Below are 18,493 nucleotides of genomic sequence, written 5' to 3'. Positions count from 1 at the left end.
AGATTGGATCTTGAGGAGGCTGCTAATATGGGAGTTATTGAACCAGTGGATTTTCGGTGGAACGCATGGGTGCCTCCGAAGGTTAATGTTCTGGCCTGGAGGGCCTTGCTCGACAAGATTGCTTCGAAATTGGGCCTGCTTCTTTGGGGTGTACCCTTATCCGATACTTTGTGTCCTAGATGCGGGATACACGATGAGGACCCAGCCCATATTTTTGTTAAATGTTTGTGGGCCAAGAGCATCTGGTGGAGCATATGCACTTGGTTGCGTGTGAGTTTCCCAACTAACGTCCACTGCCTTTCTGACCTTGCGGGTTTCTTTTCAAGTCAACCGGGAGATGCAAAATGGAAGAAGATGGTCTACTCCATTTTTCTTGCAACTGTTTGGAGGATCTGGATCGCTAGAAACATGAAAGCTTTTGAAGATATTTTTGTTCCGGTCTCTAAATCGGTGGACCTGATCAAGGAAGATGCCTTTATCTGGATTTTTAACCGTTCGAAGCTCAAGACGCCGTCGTGGGGAAAGTGGTTAGATTTTGACATTGCCGATATGTTGTAATTTCCTTTTCCGTTTTGGTGCGTTTTGGCTTTGCCGTTTGTTTTTGTTTTGTTGTTGTTTCTCCAGTAGTTTCTTACTGGCTCTTTATATTAAAAAAAAATAGTTCACTAGTCTTTAAGAAAACAAAACCCTTTTTAGAGTGCAACTACCACCCAATTTCATTATTCAAACTTTGACTCTTCAAAGTCAACTCTTTAATCCTTTTTCAATTTCCACCTGGCAGCCACCCACACCTCCCATTCGGCCGCCATCGTTCACCACCTCCATTCACACTGTCCAAACTCACAACCCCACCATTAACCAACCACCAAAGCAACCCACACCAATTCAAACCCCCTGTAATAATAAACTTTCATCTCAACAACCAAATCACTTTTCTCAAAAACCCTCTTCATCCCCCCTCAAGATTCAAACTTTATCCAATACCCATCACTAATTCATCCTCAATATTAAAACCCAGAAGCAAATTCTTCAATTTTGTAAACTTTATCCCATACCCATTACTAGTTCTTCAAAAGTCATCAATTTTCAAACTTTACTCAATACCCATCACTAGTTCATTAAGTTCCAAACTTTTTATCCAAAATCCATCACTAATTCATCCTCAATTTCAAAACCCAGAAGCAAATTCTCAAACTTTATCCAATACCCATCATTTGTTCATCAAGATTTACAAGACCCACCTCTTTGATCCTCAAATCTTTCAAATTATCCATCAAGTTTCAAACTTTATCCAAAACCCACCACTAATTCATCCTCAATTTCAAAACCCAGAAACCAATTCGATAAATTCGATGTCGATTTATAAGACGAATTTCTTTGATCCTCAATCGGCAGCTGAGAAGGCGGTGTCGGTAATCGGGTACGGGTATGATCTCACTTGCGATATCCGGCTAACCGGGTGTAAACCCGGACCGTCCGGGTCAACACTGATTGAACTCGGTGGAACCCTAAGTAAGGATCTGGTGGTTCCTGGTGGTGTTGTTGTTCCCGATGTTTCTCCGGCGATTAAGTGCGATAAAGGTGATCGGACCCGGTTTCATTCAGATGTTCTTTCCTTCAATCAAGTAAGTTATTGGTTTGACATATATACTATACATACATATATGTATGTTAGAGTAGATATCAAATATCAGTAATAATGTGTGTGTGGTTATGAATTGTATAAAGTTTGTGAATTTTGAGCTGATACATAATAGGTTTGACCTTAAAAGTCAATGCTAAGCTCATACATAAATATGCATCTATATCAGTCTGGATTTTAAAAAGCGCAAGTCCTTGAGCTTCTGATTGCGGGAGGCTCGGTGTACAGCAAACAACGTAGGTCTGGCTGACAATTCCTGAATTGTTTAAGACACGATAAGACCTGTTTAAGAAAAAGTACACCATATAGTTTTATTCTTTTAAAAAAATTAAATTTAGGAGGCTAGGTTCAATCATTTCTCCTTCTTGGTACATATAACCACAGTCACAGGAAACGCTAACCTACCCCCGATCTTCGTTCCGGATCGTTCGTACTGGAAACGGGTACAGAATCGTACTGATTGCTCAAGGTACATGATCTGGATCGCTCTAACTGATAGTTTCCGAATTTTTAGATTATCGTATTCTGTTCATGAAATTCGCGTACCGGATGGATCAAATTGCTGATTGGGATCGTAATAAAACACGTACCGGTTAATTCTAGGTCGTTAGATTGGAATCCCAATAGGCTTTGCACACTAATTTTTGAAGGAATTGATCCAATTTTTTATTGAATGTCCAAGTTTTTCCCCATGGAAGTTTACGGATGTTCACGGCGGAAGTTAGGAATTTAGGTTTAATTTAGTTTGTGTAATTTTTCCATTTAACCCCATATCTTTCATTGGTTTACATTTATTTCCTAAACTAGTGATTTTTTCATAAAAGTGTAAAATTAGTTTGTTTATGATACAATGTACCAGACTATATGGTACACCGTACCACATACCGAGTTGGCGTTCTGAATGAACCTACCCCCCTCGTACCGGATTTTAGAAATGGACGAACCGCGTGCCAGTTTCCGTTCCGTGTACCGGAACGTACCCCAATCCATGTGACTATGCATATAACATACAATTGAGGTATAAAGTAGTTAAACGAGTCGTATTCATGTTTGATACGTGTGTTAATCGTGTAGTCTCTGACCTGTTAAACACGACAAAACCTGTTTTGTCAGTACCTAGGCGCAGGTATGGGGTGCGCCTCGTGTACATGGGAAGATTGTGTGTAGGAGCTTATTTATATCTAAGTTTTGGATACATGATGATAGAAACGTATCAGAAATATTAAAAAATATATATAAATACCTTGCGAGTTGCGTATGTGTAGTGGTGCGCTTTTATGCTCCTGCCTCATCTCGGGACCTTGTTTCCTCAATCAAAGTTATCAAATATCGATACTGATATATCTGTATGGTTCTAAATTCTAATAATTCAAGACAATTAGCTAAATCCCTAAAGTCATTGCTAGGCTAATACTTGTATATGTATGTGTGCGTGTGTGTATGAATATCAGATGTCAGAGCAATTCAACCAGGAACTATCATTATCCGGTAAGATACCATCCGGGCTCTTCAATTCGATGTTTGGTTACAAAGGATGTTGGCAAAAGGACGCACCGATGACAAAAAATCTAGCATTTGATGGTTGGTTTATTACATTATACAACATCGAGTTAGCGAAAACACAGATCGCGTTATCCGAGAAGGTGAAGCAAGAAGTGCCGTCTTCATGGGATCCTACGGCTCTCGCTGAGTATGACCTTTTACTCGATTTCTAAACCGTTTATTGTAGTATTATGCAAAATCTAAAACCAAGAAACCTTGTATCCTCAGGTTTATCGATAAATACGGTACTCATATAGTTGTCGGGGTAAAGATGGGGGGTAAAGATGTAATTTACCTAAAGCAGCTACAAAGTTCAAATCTTGAGCCAACAGAAGTGCAGAATTTGTTAAAGCAATTAGCCGATGATGAATTTTCTAAGCATGAATCTGAAGCTTCTGTTTCGGGATTTGATAAATCATTAAAGGAAAAGGTATGTCCATCAGTGAGAAGTAGATCGCACTACATACAAGTGGTTATCGCGATTTTCTCCTAAAAATTGTTTTGTATTGAGCGCACGTTTAGTTAGAAATAAACTTTATAATAGTTTTCTTCTTATTGCAATCGTTGTGGTGTAATGCAGGATGAACGGTCCGTAGCTTGGGATCTCCCTCCTATACTCGCGAATTCTCTAAGACCGTCTGTCGTGTCACGATCTAAGAAGGATGTATGATTGATATGTGATAAATAGTCCAGGGTCTAGTGTGTCAGTAATTCAAAGTATAGGGACTGATCTTGTAAATTGTAAAAGGATCTGTTAAATACTGTTGGAAAGAGATGAGTATGACAGCTATTGATTTGAGATTAATCTCCTTCTTCTCTGGATTCTTTCTTCTTCTCCAATTCTTAGCTCTTAACTCTTGATTACCATTTCTACACGTAACAGTGGTATCAGAGCTGTTCGATCTTCGGACAATTCGTGATTCAAACTTCAATTCGTTAAAATTCAATCTAATCGATCGTTTCAAACACCGTTTCATTTCGATTCACTGGAATTGATCATTTGTTCGATCAATTCTGCTTCAATTCGATTCAATTTTTCCCTAATATTGAATCAGTTCAACAAATCAACAACCAAGAATGGTGTTCTTGTGCTCATGTGGGGGTTTGATATGGGTGAACAGAGTTCACGTTTGTGGAACTATTAGGTGTTCTTGTGGTGGGATGAAATATGAAGGCAGGGGTCATTGTTGTGGCTACATACCGGATTATTCAAAACCACCAACTAATTGGGAACTTTACACGGGTTACAGAAGTTGGGATGAATGGATAGGATCTCCAACATGGGGAAAACGAAGCCCTAGCTTATTCGGAACCAAGAATCAAGAAACAAAAATTCTAAATACTGCATCAGCTATGGAAGAAATTCAGAACTTACAACAAACAGGTTCATTTCAAGACTATTGTGATTCATTTGATTTACTTCTTACTAAAGTAATTCTAAGTGAAGAATATGCTACAAGTCTATTTGTGAGAGGTCTCAAATCTGAAATTAAATTGTGGGTTAAGTTCTTGAATCCAAAAACACTTAATGAGGCTTATGAAAAGGCAAAAAACCAAGTTAATCTTCTTGGCATTTTAGATGGCAATAAAGAATATAAGAAGGTAGGGAAACAATCTTCTGGTGCGAATTCTAGTAAGGAATATAGTGAAACTGAGATTCAAACTAGTGTTGAGGTTGAATCTGAAATTGAGGTTGAGATTCAAGAATTAATTGGTCAAGATTCAGGTGATAGTGAGTATGCCCTCAAGGTGCTCGACGAAATGCCTAAAGAAAAGGTCAATGCATTGAAGGGTGATTTTAAAGAACAATTTATTGCACTTAACGCACTGAAAGGTGATTTTAAAGAACCATTAAATGAAAAAGATAATAATGTTAGAGGATCAGAAAACGAAATGAAAGATGACATTAAGCAGATTCTTGGCTTAGATATGCCAGAGGAACATCATCATGTTCAATTGGAACACCATCAAGTTGATGACGTTTGTGATGATGTACCCACAGAAAGGGTTGATGACCCATTAAACTTTCTGGTAGGCGAGTGTCAACTTCAGGTTGGCCAAGAAGACGGACAAAAGTTGTTTGATATTCTTGTACAGAAGTTGAAACCCACATCTGTAAAGCATGAGTATATTAGTGAAACAAGCAATATCGAGGATTTTGATGTGGATTATATGCTTGATGAACCAGTTTTTGATGCTACTAATAGTCACCTTAAACCTAATGGAAATTCATTTCTTGAAGTAGATGACCTTCACAATGATGTCAAGACAGAAACTAGCCTTGATATTCTTAACGAATATCCATCATTTCTCATGCTACCAATCAGGTTGGAACTGGGTCAAAATGTGGGAATTTTGGGTTCAACAAAAACAGTCAATCTAGTTTCAGAGGTTCAAATGAGTGGCCTGATTGATGCTACATCTACACTGGTTCCTTATCCAGAACAAGTTGCTCTCGAGAGGTTGTTTAGAGTTGATGATATTAGGGTTGGTGCTACTTCTAGGAAGGCAATACCAGCTCTTGTTGATTTACTCAAGCCCATTCCCGATCGACCTGGTGCACCATTTCTAGCACTCGGGTTTTTAATACAGCTCGGAAACGACTCCTCGTCAAATAAGATTGTTATGGTTGAATCTGGTGCTTTGGAAGCTTTAACAAAGTATCTTTCACTGGGCCCACAAGAAGCCACCGAAGAAGCTGCTACTGATTTACTAGGGATTTTATTCAGCACTGCTGAAATACGGAGACATGAGTCAGCATATGGTGCTGTGAGTCAGCTTATAGCCGTTTTAAGAATGGGGGGAAGGGGTGCAAGGTATAGTGTGGCCAAAGCACTAGAGAATCTATTTTGTGCTGATCACATTAGAAATGCAGATTCTGCTAGGCATGCTGTTCAACCATTGGTGGAACTTTTAAATAGTGGGTTGGAGAAAGACCAGCATGCTGCTATTGCTGCACTAGTTGGACTATTGAGTGATAATCCATTAGGAGCTCTTGCTGTTGCGGATGTTGAAATGAATGCAGTCGATGTTCTTTGCAGAATTCTTTCATCTAATTGTTCAATGGACTTGAAAGGCGATGCTACTGAGTTGTGCTGTGTACTTTTTGGAAATGCAAGAATCAGATCCACAATTGCTGCTGCTCGCTGTGTTGAGCCTTTGATCTCACTCCTTGTATCTGAGTTAAGTCCAGCTCAGCATTCTGTTGTTCTTGCACTAGCAATTGCTTTGGCGCAACCTATTGTTCTAAAGTTTGGCAAAAAATCATTAAAACGGGATGTGCACTATAGAACACTGCAGGGTGAGTTTGCATCAGTGATTGTTAGATATGATTCGGTTGTTGGTCTGTCAATTATCACAGCCATGTGGACGAAGAAAAGAATGAAATATAGTTCATCTAATGGGGCTGCAAATTGTCATGACATCTGCTCTTATGAAGTAGGCTTTTGTGAGAAGAAAATAATTCTTGTTGGATCATTGGAGCTGCAAAGTAAAGCACAAAAATTTTCACAATTTCCTTTTGATACTTTTGATTAGAAACTTTTTTTTTTTTACCATTTCTGATTTTTGAGGACAAAAATCTTTTAAGGGGGGAGTATTGATATGTGATAAATAGTCCAGGGTCTAGTGTGTCAGTAATTCAAAGTATAGGGACTGATCTTGTAAATTGTAAAAGGATCTGTTAAATACTGTTGGAAAGAGATGAGTATGACAGCTATTGATTTGAGATTAATCTCCTTCTTCTCTGGATTCTTTCTTCTTCTCCAATTCTTAGCTCTTAACTCTTGATTACCATTTCTACACGTAACAATGATCCTATTTTTTGGCCGCCTTTTTTTTATAATTTTTAATACTTTTAAATAGTGATGTTAATCTATTGGCATTTTATTTTCGTCCCTTAGGATCTATTGAGCATTCATGTTCGCCGAGGAGGTATTGATAAAGGTCAAAGCCACAAAAGTTGGCTTTCGACTGTTTCGCAAGCACCAAACGTCATTTCTATGTCCTTTATTCCAATCGTTGCACTTTTAAGCGGTGTTCGTGGTAGTGGATTTTTAAGCCACGCCATCAATTTGTACCTTAGATGTAAGTATGCTTCTTGCATCATGAACTTCTATGACGGTTTTAAGTTGATCTAGTCTGCAGTTGTGGCTAGGGTGTAAAGGAGTCACCGAGCCGCTAGTGAGCTACTCGAGATTGGCTCTCTAAAAGCTCAGCCTAGCTACACCTAGGGCTGCAAACGAACCAAACGAACACGAACAAGACCTTGTTCGTGTTCGTTTGTTAAGGAAATATGTGTGTTCACGAACTATTCATGAACACTTACCGAACGAGATTTTATGTTTGTGTTCGTTCGTTAAGCATATGAATGTATTCGTGTTTATTTGTTAATTTTAGGCAACGAATGCAAACAAGCGTTCATAAACACAAACTAATGTTTATGAACAAAAATGGAAACAAACGAACACAAACAAGCATTCATGAACATAATATATAATACACTGATACTTATTAAATATTTTATTTGTCGAAATTTTGAAGTCTTTAAATAAAATATAAAAACGAAAAACACTAATGAACTATCGAACACAAACAAACATAAACGAACACGTTCACGAACATAAATGAACGAACGCGGCCTCTGTTCATGTTCGTTCATTTTAACTTAACGAACGGAATTTCTTGTTTGTGTTCTCGTTCATTTTATTAAACGAACGAACACAAGAACTTCTCACTGAATGGTTCACGAACTATTCGCCGAATGTTCAGTTCGTTTGCAGCCCTAGCTACACCCCTACTTTGGGCTTGTAGAGTTACTTACTATTCTACACGGGTGTAGTAAAAGTAATGTTGATTGTCAAGAAAGTAGAGGGGCTTCGTTAAAACTTGCCTTGTAACTTGCTTCATATTTTGCAGACAAACCACCAATCGAGGAGCTTGAACAATTTTTAGAGTTCCAATTGCCACGACAATGGGCCCCGGCATACGGTGATCTTCCGCTCGCTCCTAGACGCAAGAAAACCCCATCTCCTTCGCTTCAGTTCACTTTCTTGGGTCCTCGCCTCTATGTCAACACCACCAAGGTCAAATATTGCCTATTTTCATTACCAAAGTTTATGTTTAATATCTAACGCGTCACACAGGTTAAGCTAAAATACTTAACTAGAAAAGAAACATGTCAAATAGATCGAAAGCCAACCCTTTTTAAGGGGTTAAACATTGATAAAATTTAAAAAGTGGACAAAAATAAGGTTTGTGGGTCGGGCCAGCCTAAACTAGGGCTGTAATCGAGCCAAGGCAGGCTGGGCTCGAGCTCGAACTTAAACGAGCCAGTTCACTCAGCTTGATTATTTTTTCCAGCTGAAAAGTCAAGCTCGGCTCGTAAAAACTTCGAGTCAGATCGAGCTGAATCGAGCCGGCTCGTTATATTTTTTTACAGATATTGATAACATAAAAACATAAATAAAAAAATTCACACATTTCTAAAATATATATATGCACACCCACACATACATACGAGTCGAACCATAGAGCCGAGCCATCAAGTCGATCCATCGAGCCGAGCCACAAGTCGAGGCACGAGCCGAGCACCACTGGCTCGAGCTCAGCTTGATTACAAAACGAGCTTTTTTTGAGCGAGCCTCGAGCAACGAGCTTTTTGAACACCCCTTAACTAAACCAACCCGATTTCGCTTAAATCTATTTTGACTTTTTACAGGTCGATTCTGAGAACAGGCCAGTGACTGGGGTACGGTTATACTTAGAAGGACGGAAGAGTGATCGGCTAGCCATCCATCTGCAACACCTATCTTCGATTCCTAAACTGCTTGAACTCACTGACGATTTCACCTATAAACCTAGCGACGAGCCGATCGGAAAAGGCTATCTAGAACCCGTCAAATGGAGCATATTCTCCCAGGTCTGCACTCTCCCGGTCGAGTACACTGAGACCCGCATTGACGACTCCGCTTTCATCGTCACCAAAGCTTGGTTCGAAGTCAAAGGTCTGGGCTTAAAAAAGACTCTCTTTCTTCGGTTAGGATACTCGATGGTTGCGTCTGCAAAGATCCGACGGTCAGAATGGGACGGGCCATCCATGCACTCGCGGAAGTCGGGACTTATGTCAACGTTAATGAGCACACCGTTTAGTATGGGGCTTACTGCACCTGAACCGAAGCCCGTAAAGGTGGAATTGAATTCGGCTATATATCCTGATGGCCCGCCTTTACGAACACCGAAAATGTCGTCGTTTGTTGATACTCGGGAAATGGTGAGGGGCCCGGAAGACCCGCCGGGGTACTGGGTGGTCAGCGGAGCGAAGTTATGTGTGGAGGGTGGTAGAATTAGAGTGAAAGTTAAGTATTCTCTGTTGACAATAATGTCTGAGGATTCTATGTTTATGTGACACAACATTTTAAGGATTAGGTATTGTTTGTATTATTATTATTATTAATCATCCTTTGTACATGCTGTATTATCAACTGTACATTTTGTATCTCAGTTATGTTAATTGGAGATTCAAATTATCAACTGTTTCCACACGCTTACTTGTCGATGGGTCGATGTAGGTTATTATATCCTAATTCCTAACAGATCAAATAAAGAAAATGTGTAAAATTCAGTTTACTAGAAAAAGCAATCGCATTTGACCCAGTAACTAGTGTTTAACCCGAATTCCAGACCTGATTCATGGGTTTTAACTTTTGGTTTAACACTTAACCTCGATCTATTTTGACCCGTTAGCCAACCCACTGTGTTTGCCCCTCTTAACTTGTATATATAGTTGCAATTCTGATATCAAATAGAGTAATCCTTATCATTATGCACCATTAATGGCAAATAAATATTTGTAAACAAAATTTCAAGGAAAAATAGCTCTTCTCACACCTTAACTAACCGCAGACACCGTTCAAAAAAAAAAAAAAAAAAAAAAAAACTAACCGCAGACGCAGGTAAAATTTTATCCAAAGCTTGTTTCGCTTGTGAAAAGTTTACCAATAATCGCCACAAGAACACAAGCCGTCTCTGAAATGGTGGAACCGGTTGATGTCTCGGACAATTATCTCTCTTGCGACAACTTTACTGACAAATTTAAGAAATGTGTGACAATCTACGCAAACTCTAAGGTTCTTTTTGACCCGGATCGGAGCTCGTGTAGGGGTTGCTATGAGCGCGAACGCAACAGCTAGTTTCTCACTATGGTACGATAAAAGAAGCTCCTTTTCACTTGTTTTAACATTGTGTAGATCGATTTCTAAAACCGGTACATACCCTTCTTTACCAACTAACTCCATCAATTCGTCAAGTTTTTCATAGATTTGTTTCGTCCTCGAATGGCTTCTATCTCCTACGATGAACGTGTATACCCGATCTTTGACTTCGAGCCAACTCATTCCGGGCTCCTTTTTGACCTTACTATCTTTCATCAGTCTCCGTATATCCGCAACGTTTTCCCATAAACCGGCTGACGCGTAAATATTCGCTAGAAGTACGTGTGTTCCTGATTTCTCAGGATCAAGAAGCATGAGTTTCTGGGCCGCGATTTGACCAAGGTCAACGTTTTTATGCGTTTTCGCAGCACCGAGAAGCGCCCCCCAAACAGAAGCATTAGCCTCAAACGGCATCTTATTTACAAGATCCATCGCTTCATGTAACTTCCCCGCACGACCGAGAATATCGATCATGCAGGCGTAATGCTCTTGGGTCGGTTTAATTCCAAACACATCCTCCATTGATTCGAAGTATTGTTTTGCTTGAGTCACTAGCCCAGCATGGTTACATGCACATAGGACGCTTACTAGGGTGACGTTATTAGGGGCAATACCGTCTTTTAACATGTCGTCAAATAACGAAAGCGCTTCTTTTCCATGCCCGTGTTGAGCAAATCCTCCGATCATCGCCGACCACGACACTATACCCTTTTCGGGTACCTCGGAGAACGCGCGAGTCGCATCGTCTATACTTCCACATCTAGCATACATGTTGACTAACGAGTTCGCAGTAAACGTGTCCGATAAAAGTCCAAATTTCAGCGTATGAACATGGATTTGTTTACCTTGTTCATAAGCCGATAGACTAGCTGACGTATTTAGAAGCGAACTACAAATAAACGAATCTGGTTTAAGCTCCAAATCTTGCATTTTTAAGTAGAGCTTTATCGCTTCTTCACCTTGTCCCGAATAAGCATACGCGGATATTAACGACGTAAAAGTCGCCAAGTCAGCAATAGGCGATTCATCGAACACCTTTCTTGCTTTTTCCACACTACCGCCTTTTGCATAAGAGTCAATGAGACTGTTTATCACAAACGGGTCCGATTGGAACCCTGTTCTTAACGAAAGTCCATGAATCTGTTCGGTTACATTAACAACTTGCAAACTAGCTGCGGCATTAAGGATTGCAAGTAACGTAGTCTCGTTAAATCCTATACCGTCTCCATATTCCTCTACAAAAAGTGCTAAAGCTTCGATATCATTGTCGTTATGCGAGTGTCCACATAACAGCGCGTTAAACGCAATCAATTCTTTTTCTGGCATCATGTTATATACCCGTGTAGCGTCTTCCATCTGACCGCATTTAGAATATATGTCTATAAGCCCACAACACAAAAATGGATCCAATTCGATGTTGGACTTTATCAAAACGGCGTGAAACTGTTGACCTAAATCTTGAAGACCTAACCCGGAGCAAGCTTTAAGAATGCTAGAAAACGTAAACATATTCAGTTTTGTTCCGGACCGTCTCATATTTAGCGATAACTCCAAAGCCGTATCATTGTATTCATGAAGAACACATCCGGCAATAACCGCATTCCAAGAAACGATATCGGGGTTTTTGATCTGGTCAAAGACGGTTTTAGCGTCTTCGAAATCTCCGACTTTAGAGTACATATCCACAAGCGCGTTACACGAAAAGGGGTCGGAACTGTACCCGTGTTTCATCAAATACCCGTGAATTTTTCTTCCTTCGTTTATATCGCGTAAACCCGTGCAAGCGTTAATTATAGTCGATAAACTAAACTCATCCGGCCTTAACCCACTACCAACCATATCTCGAAACAATTCAATCGCTTTTTCGAAAAAATCACCCTGCGTGTAACAAGAAAACAAAGCGTTCCAAGAAACAATATTCCTCTCCGGAATCTGATCAAAAAGCCTCCGCGAATCCAAAAACTCGCCACATTTCGCGTACACAACCACCAACGTATTCGCAACGAAAACATCCGACTCAAAACCCGTCACCACCACAACCCCATGTATCTGCTTTCCCCCAACAATATCCTTCTTCATCGAACACGCCTTGAGCACACTCGGGAAAGTAAACTCGTTACACCTAATTCCCAACGCGTGCATCTCCCTAAAACCCGAAATAGCCTCTTCCCCAAACCCGTTCAACACATAACCCGATATCAACGCGGACCAACTAACCAAATCTGGTTCAGGACTTTCGTCGAGCAGCTGGCGTGCACCGACAAAAACCCGGCATTTTGAGTACAAATTGATCAAATGGTTTCTACATTTTGGATCATGATTCAATCCTAATTTGATCAAATGGGTGTGAATCTGTAACCCGGGGTTCAAAGACTGAGTTTTGCAGCATTGAGAGAGGAGTTTCGAGTACGAAATCGAGCCGGGTGTCCATTCGACATCGTGGGTTAAGTTTAATTTAGTTGTGGTTGATGAATTTTCGGTGATTATTGCAAGAGCTTGGATGGATTTAGTGAAAATTATGGGTTTATTGAGTTTGAATTGTGGTTGAAGGTGAAAATTGTGGGAAAATAATCGCCGAAGAGACATGGGTCGGGTCCATATAGTTAATCGGTGAAGTTCATGGGTGTTTTATACTTGTATTCAACTCTCCTATACAATAAAACAATCAAAATTTACAAATGCGTGAAATTACCGATCGAATAACATAGGTGTTGGTACCGGTATTTGATTTTATAGTTTATGGTTTTGATACTTGTCTGTTTTGATATATTCGGTATTTTTGTGTTATTGATACCAAGTTGGTGTCATACTGATATAATCGGTACGGTATACAAGTTGTGTTTTATAAATTTTTATTTCCGTATTGTCGGTCTCTACTCTCTATCAATAGAGTGACCATGAATGGATAAAATGAAATAAATATAAATAAAAGGTAATAATCACTCATAGAGCATTCTGAATCAAATCTTTTGCTTCATCTTTATAATTACACTAAAAAACATTATTTTTTCTCTCTCATTTTTAATTAAATAATATTTTTTTATACTTTTATCATTATCTCTTCCCACTCTTTCACTTACAATCACTTTTAAAAAGTATTAAAAAATTATATAGGTGAACATTATCTCCTTCAAATTAATGATGAACAGTCTCTCATTTTTCTCTCTTATCCACTCACAACTATTTACAACCACTCTTACAAATATATAAGATACACTCACATAAATATTGAGGATCCATTGTGATTGCTCTTATTTTAATGAACTTGTATATAAAACACTTTTTTTATGAATTTTGAATCCTCCTCCATTTCTAGGATAAAAAAAGAGATACCTTATCACCACATCATGTCCTATGAAAAACTGAAACCTTTTATAAGAGTATTTAAGAGTAAGTTTCTCATATATAGTTGGTGACCGATTGGTGTGAGGATCGAAAATGTACCATGAACAATAATAACTAAAATTGTCATAGATGTGTTAGTAATTTATAAAATACGGCTTTCATATCTTAAAGATAAATATTTGCTTTGTTGTATTCCAATGCCACTTTATAGGGGTTGAACTATATATTGCTAACAAATTTAAATGAGAAAATCAAATTACTCTTCGGAGTCGAAATTAGAATCTAAATGTCTTTTAATTTAACTTTCTTGTTTAAGTGTGGATCAACTTAGGGGAATTAAAAGATTTCATTCGGCTCTTACTCTTAGTGAAATCAGTGTGCCACTAATCACACTTCGGGTATGTTTGGCATGAAGCTTTTAGGAGCTTTTAGGAGCTTCTAGCTTTAAGCTTTTAAAAAAAAGCTCCAACTCAATAAAAAGCCTTGTTTGGTTGAAGTAACTTTAAGCTTTTAGGTTAGTAGCTTGAAGTTTTTGGTTGAACGCTACTACTAGTAGCGTTTAGAAGGAGCTACAAGCTTTTAGGGAAAAAATGACTATTTTAACCACTAAAAATAAGGAACTTTTTAATGCACCAACTTTCTAATTTTTTAGTTATGTCTATTTTGGTCATTTTATACATTTTATTAAAAGCTCCAGCTACTCTACCAAACACCAAATATATTTAAAATGCTACAGCTACTAGCTACCAGCTACAGCTTCCAGCCACCAGCTACCAGCTTTCAGCTTCCAGCCACCAGCCACTAGCTACTTTTGCCAAACATACCCTTCATATCTCATAATTTTATTGTTCATTTCACTTTCACACATTTACCAATCACTGATCTATATCCAACAAGGTTTTACACATTTAAGTGTATGGATTTTTTTTTTTTTTGAACGGCTAATTTCTTTAACCCTTTATTGTCTGTGGGACTTGAACTCAAGACTTTCCCTTTCAAACCTAGGTGTTTTTAAAGGCTTTATCTTTACCAATAGACCACCACCCCATTGGTTTAAGTGTATGGACTTGATGTCTCAAAACATAAAACAACACAAGAAACTTCAAATAACATGTTGAGTCTGGACAATTATCCCTCGAGTCTTCACGTTTGGGTAGGTGTGCTTTCATGATCTTCACTATTATATTCATGAACATCCAACTTTATTTCATTTCATTTTAATTTAGTGGGTGGAGATACAATAGGAAGTTTATTTGGCTAGGAAGTGATTTTGACCATCCATTAAGTTAATCAAGGGCTAAGATTAAATCAGGGAAATTGAAAGGAAGAAAAGAGGCGCGTGAGTTTGTTCAAGGGCATTCTAGTCAATCCAAGCCAATAGTTTCTCTCTCCTCCAATCCCCCCCATTTCTTAAACGTTAATAACTCTTTCATACGACATTATTTTTTTAATAAAAATTGCACCAAAAAAACGAGCGTTTTTTTATCTTTAAAACGAGTATACTATTGCTATATTTAAAAAAAAAATTTAAAACCCAGTTGCGTAAAACGCAATAGAAAAACCACCAGTTACGTAAAACGCAATGAAAAAAAAACCTAAAAAACGACATTTTTCTAAAACGCAATGCACCAAAAACACAAAGAAATGACTTATTTGTAAAACGCAATGGCCAGAAAACACACTGAAATGTCTTATTTGTAAAACGCAATGGCCAGAAAACACATAAAAATGTGTTTTCCCTAAAACGCAATGCACCAAAAACACAAAGAAATGACTTATTTGTAAAACGCAATGGCCAGAAAATACACAGAATTGTCTTATTTGTAAAACGCAATGGCCAAAAAACACATAAAAAGTGTTTTACCTAAAACGCAATGCAACAAAAACACAAAGAAATGTCTTATATGTAAAACGCAATGGTCAGAAAACACTTAAAAATGACTCATTCTAAAATGCAATGGACTGAAAATACCTAAAAAATGTGTTTTACCTAAAACGCAATGACTAAAAACACTTAAAAATGTGTTTTTTTCTAAAACGCAATAGCCAGAAACCACATAAAACTCTCTTATTTCTAAAACGCAATGGACACATAAAATTGTCTGTCACTGTGAACTGTCTGAATTGTCTACGAATTACTGTCTTCGAAATTAGTCAATTTCTGGAAAATTAATTTTTCTGATGCGTTTTTTAGTACAGCAATTAATTTTTCTGATGTGTTTTTAGTACAGCTCAACCCCAGCCAGGGGCTCTGCCCCTTGGACCCCGCCAGGGGCTACCGCCCCTGGGACCCCGCTACCAGGGGCTGCCGCCCCCGGACCCCCGCAAAGATCGTAAAACGCAATGACTAAATCAAAAACCCAGATCGTGAAAACGAAATTAAAGAACTTCTTACATGGATCGAAGCCGATTTCTTCATCAATTGACGAAATTTGAATGATAGAAACACTTATCAACGCTCGAATCAAACGAATCGAGTGATTATCTCCAAAATCACCGGAAAAAACGAGATTTTTTTATGAAATTAAACTGGGTTTTCTTCAAAAAAAAGCTGAAGAACACGTTGATCGGGTTTTGAATCATTGATTGGTGATGAAAATCGCACTATAATGTAGTGATTATTGAGATAGAAAGTGAAGAAATAGTTGAAGATGGTGGGTTTTGAAAATGGTGGGTTTTGAAGTTACTGGGTTTTGAAAAAGGAAGAAGAAGGAGTTTGATTGACTAAAATACTCTTTCTCTTTATTTTAAAATTTACCACATGTCATAATCATATGGCTTCCTATCCTTCCTAGCGAAAATTGACTTCCTATTTGATCTTTTCTCTTAATATACATGACACAATTTAATAATTTAATACATGACACAACACAATTTAATGCGATATCTTCATTATCACTTGCATATTCTTGTAACTTGTCAAGTCAGTTCTGAAAACTCTTCAACGGTATTTTTCCCTCCCCTCTATTTAATCTTACTAATCATTTCGTTCTTTTGGTTTTGATGATTTTACTTTGAAATCAATTGGTCTACCATGAGTTTGTGTGTAGACTCCGGAGTAAACTCGTTACCAATTAGATGTCTTTTCCATGTGTAAATCTTAAACAAAGCATTACAACTTTTTGTTTAACAAAGTCTTTTTCTTTGGGTCAATAAACATGTCTCACTATTACTCATTCTCATCCAACTTTAATATTGGATTAAGCCCTCTCCACGTCGAGAGAGCCTTACCAACCTTAGACTATCCGTTGTGGCTCAAGCTAATACCCGAATCATCCTCTAATATTGTGACACATGATGCTGACTCGACGCCTACTCATCACCTTGCCCAATCACGCCCCCTCACTTGAGCTTGTTGTGATAATTCACCGATAGCACCCCAAAACACTCCTACACTACACATGCCCAATCGCGCCAGCCTCCGCTCACGCCCACTGCTGAAGCCTGGACGTTGTGGTGTGCGCGAGCCAGGGTGGCACTACACCTGGCTAGCGCCCTTGATAACCTGACCACAACACACAGTCTCATGAAGTAATTCCCCCTCCAAGGCCCATCAGCCCACATCCTCTTACACCACTCCGGCTATAAATAGAGACCTCACTTCACAGGTTAAACATTCCATTCCCTCTACTCTCACTCTTAATACTTAATTATCTTCCCCAAAGCAGTCGCTTATTCTCACGCCGGAGCCCGGTTAAGAGGGAAACCCCCAAATTCCCCTCTTAACGAGTAACGGTGTTCTGTTTTGCAGGATTAGACGTTCCAGACGAAGCTTAGACAATCATTAGAAGATTAACCATCATGATAGGAACATAAACCCAACTGATTAATCCCAATAATTAGTTCTGTGTTTCTTCATTGGCGCCCATCGATTTTCTACAATCACTTTCATCTTCTTTTTTCTGAGTTTTTCGTCGTTTTTAGTCCTTCGATCATGGCTGGTCAAGGAATCGTTCCCGAGTTTGATTTCGGAGCAAACTCTAACACAGTGTTGGGCGAGGGTAATCAAAATATCCAACCCCAACACATTGAAGAAATTGGGGAAATCGAAGTCACAAACACTGGGGGACCGCGCGGGAGCATCACCCGCATCACTCAGACGGTCACCCCAGGAAACAATGGTGAGAGACCTTCAAACCTGGCCCCACCTCAAAACGTTTCGGCGCTACTAGGGCTACCAGAGGGCGAAACTCCAGCCTCGTGGTACGCCAAGAATATTGCAACCATTAACGCAGCGTATCAATCTTTGATCGCACAGCAAGCAGTCTTAACGGCAGAACCGTCCTTGGTCACTCCTCAAGCATAGAGTCAGGGGACGCGCCAGATACCCCCACAGCCAAATCTCCAAGGCAGAATCAATAGGCCTCCCCCTACCAGGCGACTAAGCGTGCATGACACGCGCGATACAAGGGGAGAGACAGAGAGTTACTACGACTATCCGTCACACCTTCAAAGAGGTCCTGTTCATAGCCGGCTCACGCCGCGCAACATGAACAATAAATGGGAGGAGACTGACCCGAACGATCCAACTTGGGAAGATGACAAGCGTTCATCAGTCTTCAATCGCTTGCAGAAAAATCACGAGTACTACAAACCAAGACAACACGTCGGGTACACTGAAGAAGCGGAAAGAGACTTTCGCCTCGCGTATCGGCCAGCGGAAGCTGCGGAACATTCAAAGTTCATCCCAAAAATTGCGCTTGCGCCACTTTCAAGAGAGAAGTTACCTCTGACGGTTGGAAAGTTTAACGGA

General features: G+C 39.2%; 3 protein-coding genes across 3 annotated transcripts; 2 read left to right on the top strand and 1 right to left on the bottom strand.

Annotated features, from left to right (window-relative positions):
- Positions 1-27: 27 nt before the first annotated feature.
- On the top strand, positions 28-558 carry LOC110913826. The gene has a single exon (XM_022158645.1). The coding sequence runs from the start codon at positions 28-30 to the stop codon at positions 556-558; it is 531 nt and encodes a 176-aa protein (XP_022014337.1).
- Positions 559-779: 221 nt separating this feature from the next.
- On the top strand, positions 780-9,718 carry LOC110911806 (MACPF domain-containing protein NSL1). The gene is made up of 7 exons (XM_022156454.2): positions 780-1,625; positions 3,094-3,332; positions 3,413-3,614; positions 3,765-3,848; positions 7,087-7,270; positions 8,102-8,268; positions 8,904-9,718. The coding sequence occupies exons 1-7, from the start codon at positions 1,353-1,355 to the stop codon at positions 9,588-9,590; spliced, it is 1,836 nt and encodes a 611-aa protein (XP_022012146.1). The 5' UTR covers positions 780-1,352; the 3' UTR covers positions 9,591-9,718.
- Positions 9,719-9,982: 264 nt separating this feature from the next.
- On the bottom strand, positions 9,983-13,023 carry LOC110911805 (pentatricopeptide repeat-containing protein At5g04780, mitochondrial). The gene has a single exon (XM_022156453.2). The coding sequence runs from the start codon at positions 12,979-12,981 to the stop codon at positions 10,177-10,179; it is 2,805 nt and encodes a 934-aa protein (XP_022012145.1). The 5' UTR covers positions 12,982-13,023; the 3' UTR covers positions 9,983-10,176.
- Positions 13,024-18,493: the final 5,470 nt, after the last annotated feature.

The sequence above is a fragment of the Helianthus annuus genome, chromosome 15, assembly GCF_002127325.2.
Source record: "Helianthus annuus cultivar XRQ/B chromosome 15, HanXRQr2.0-SUNRISE, whole genome shotgun sequence".
NCBI classification, from domain to species: domain Eukaryota; kingdom Viridiplantae; phylum Streptophyta; class Magnoliopsida; order Asterales; family Asteraceae; genus Helianthus; species Helianthus annuus.
This window is presented reverse-complemented; position numbering and strand designations above follow the sequence as displayed.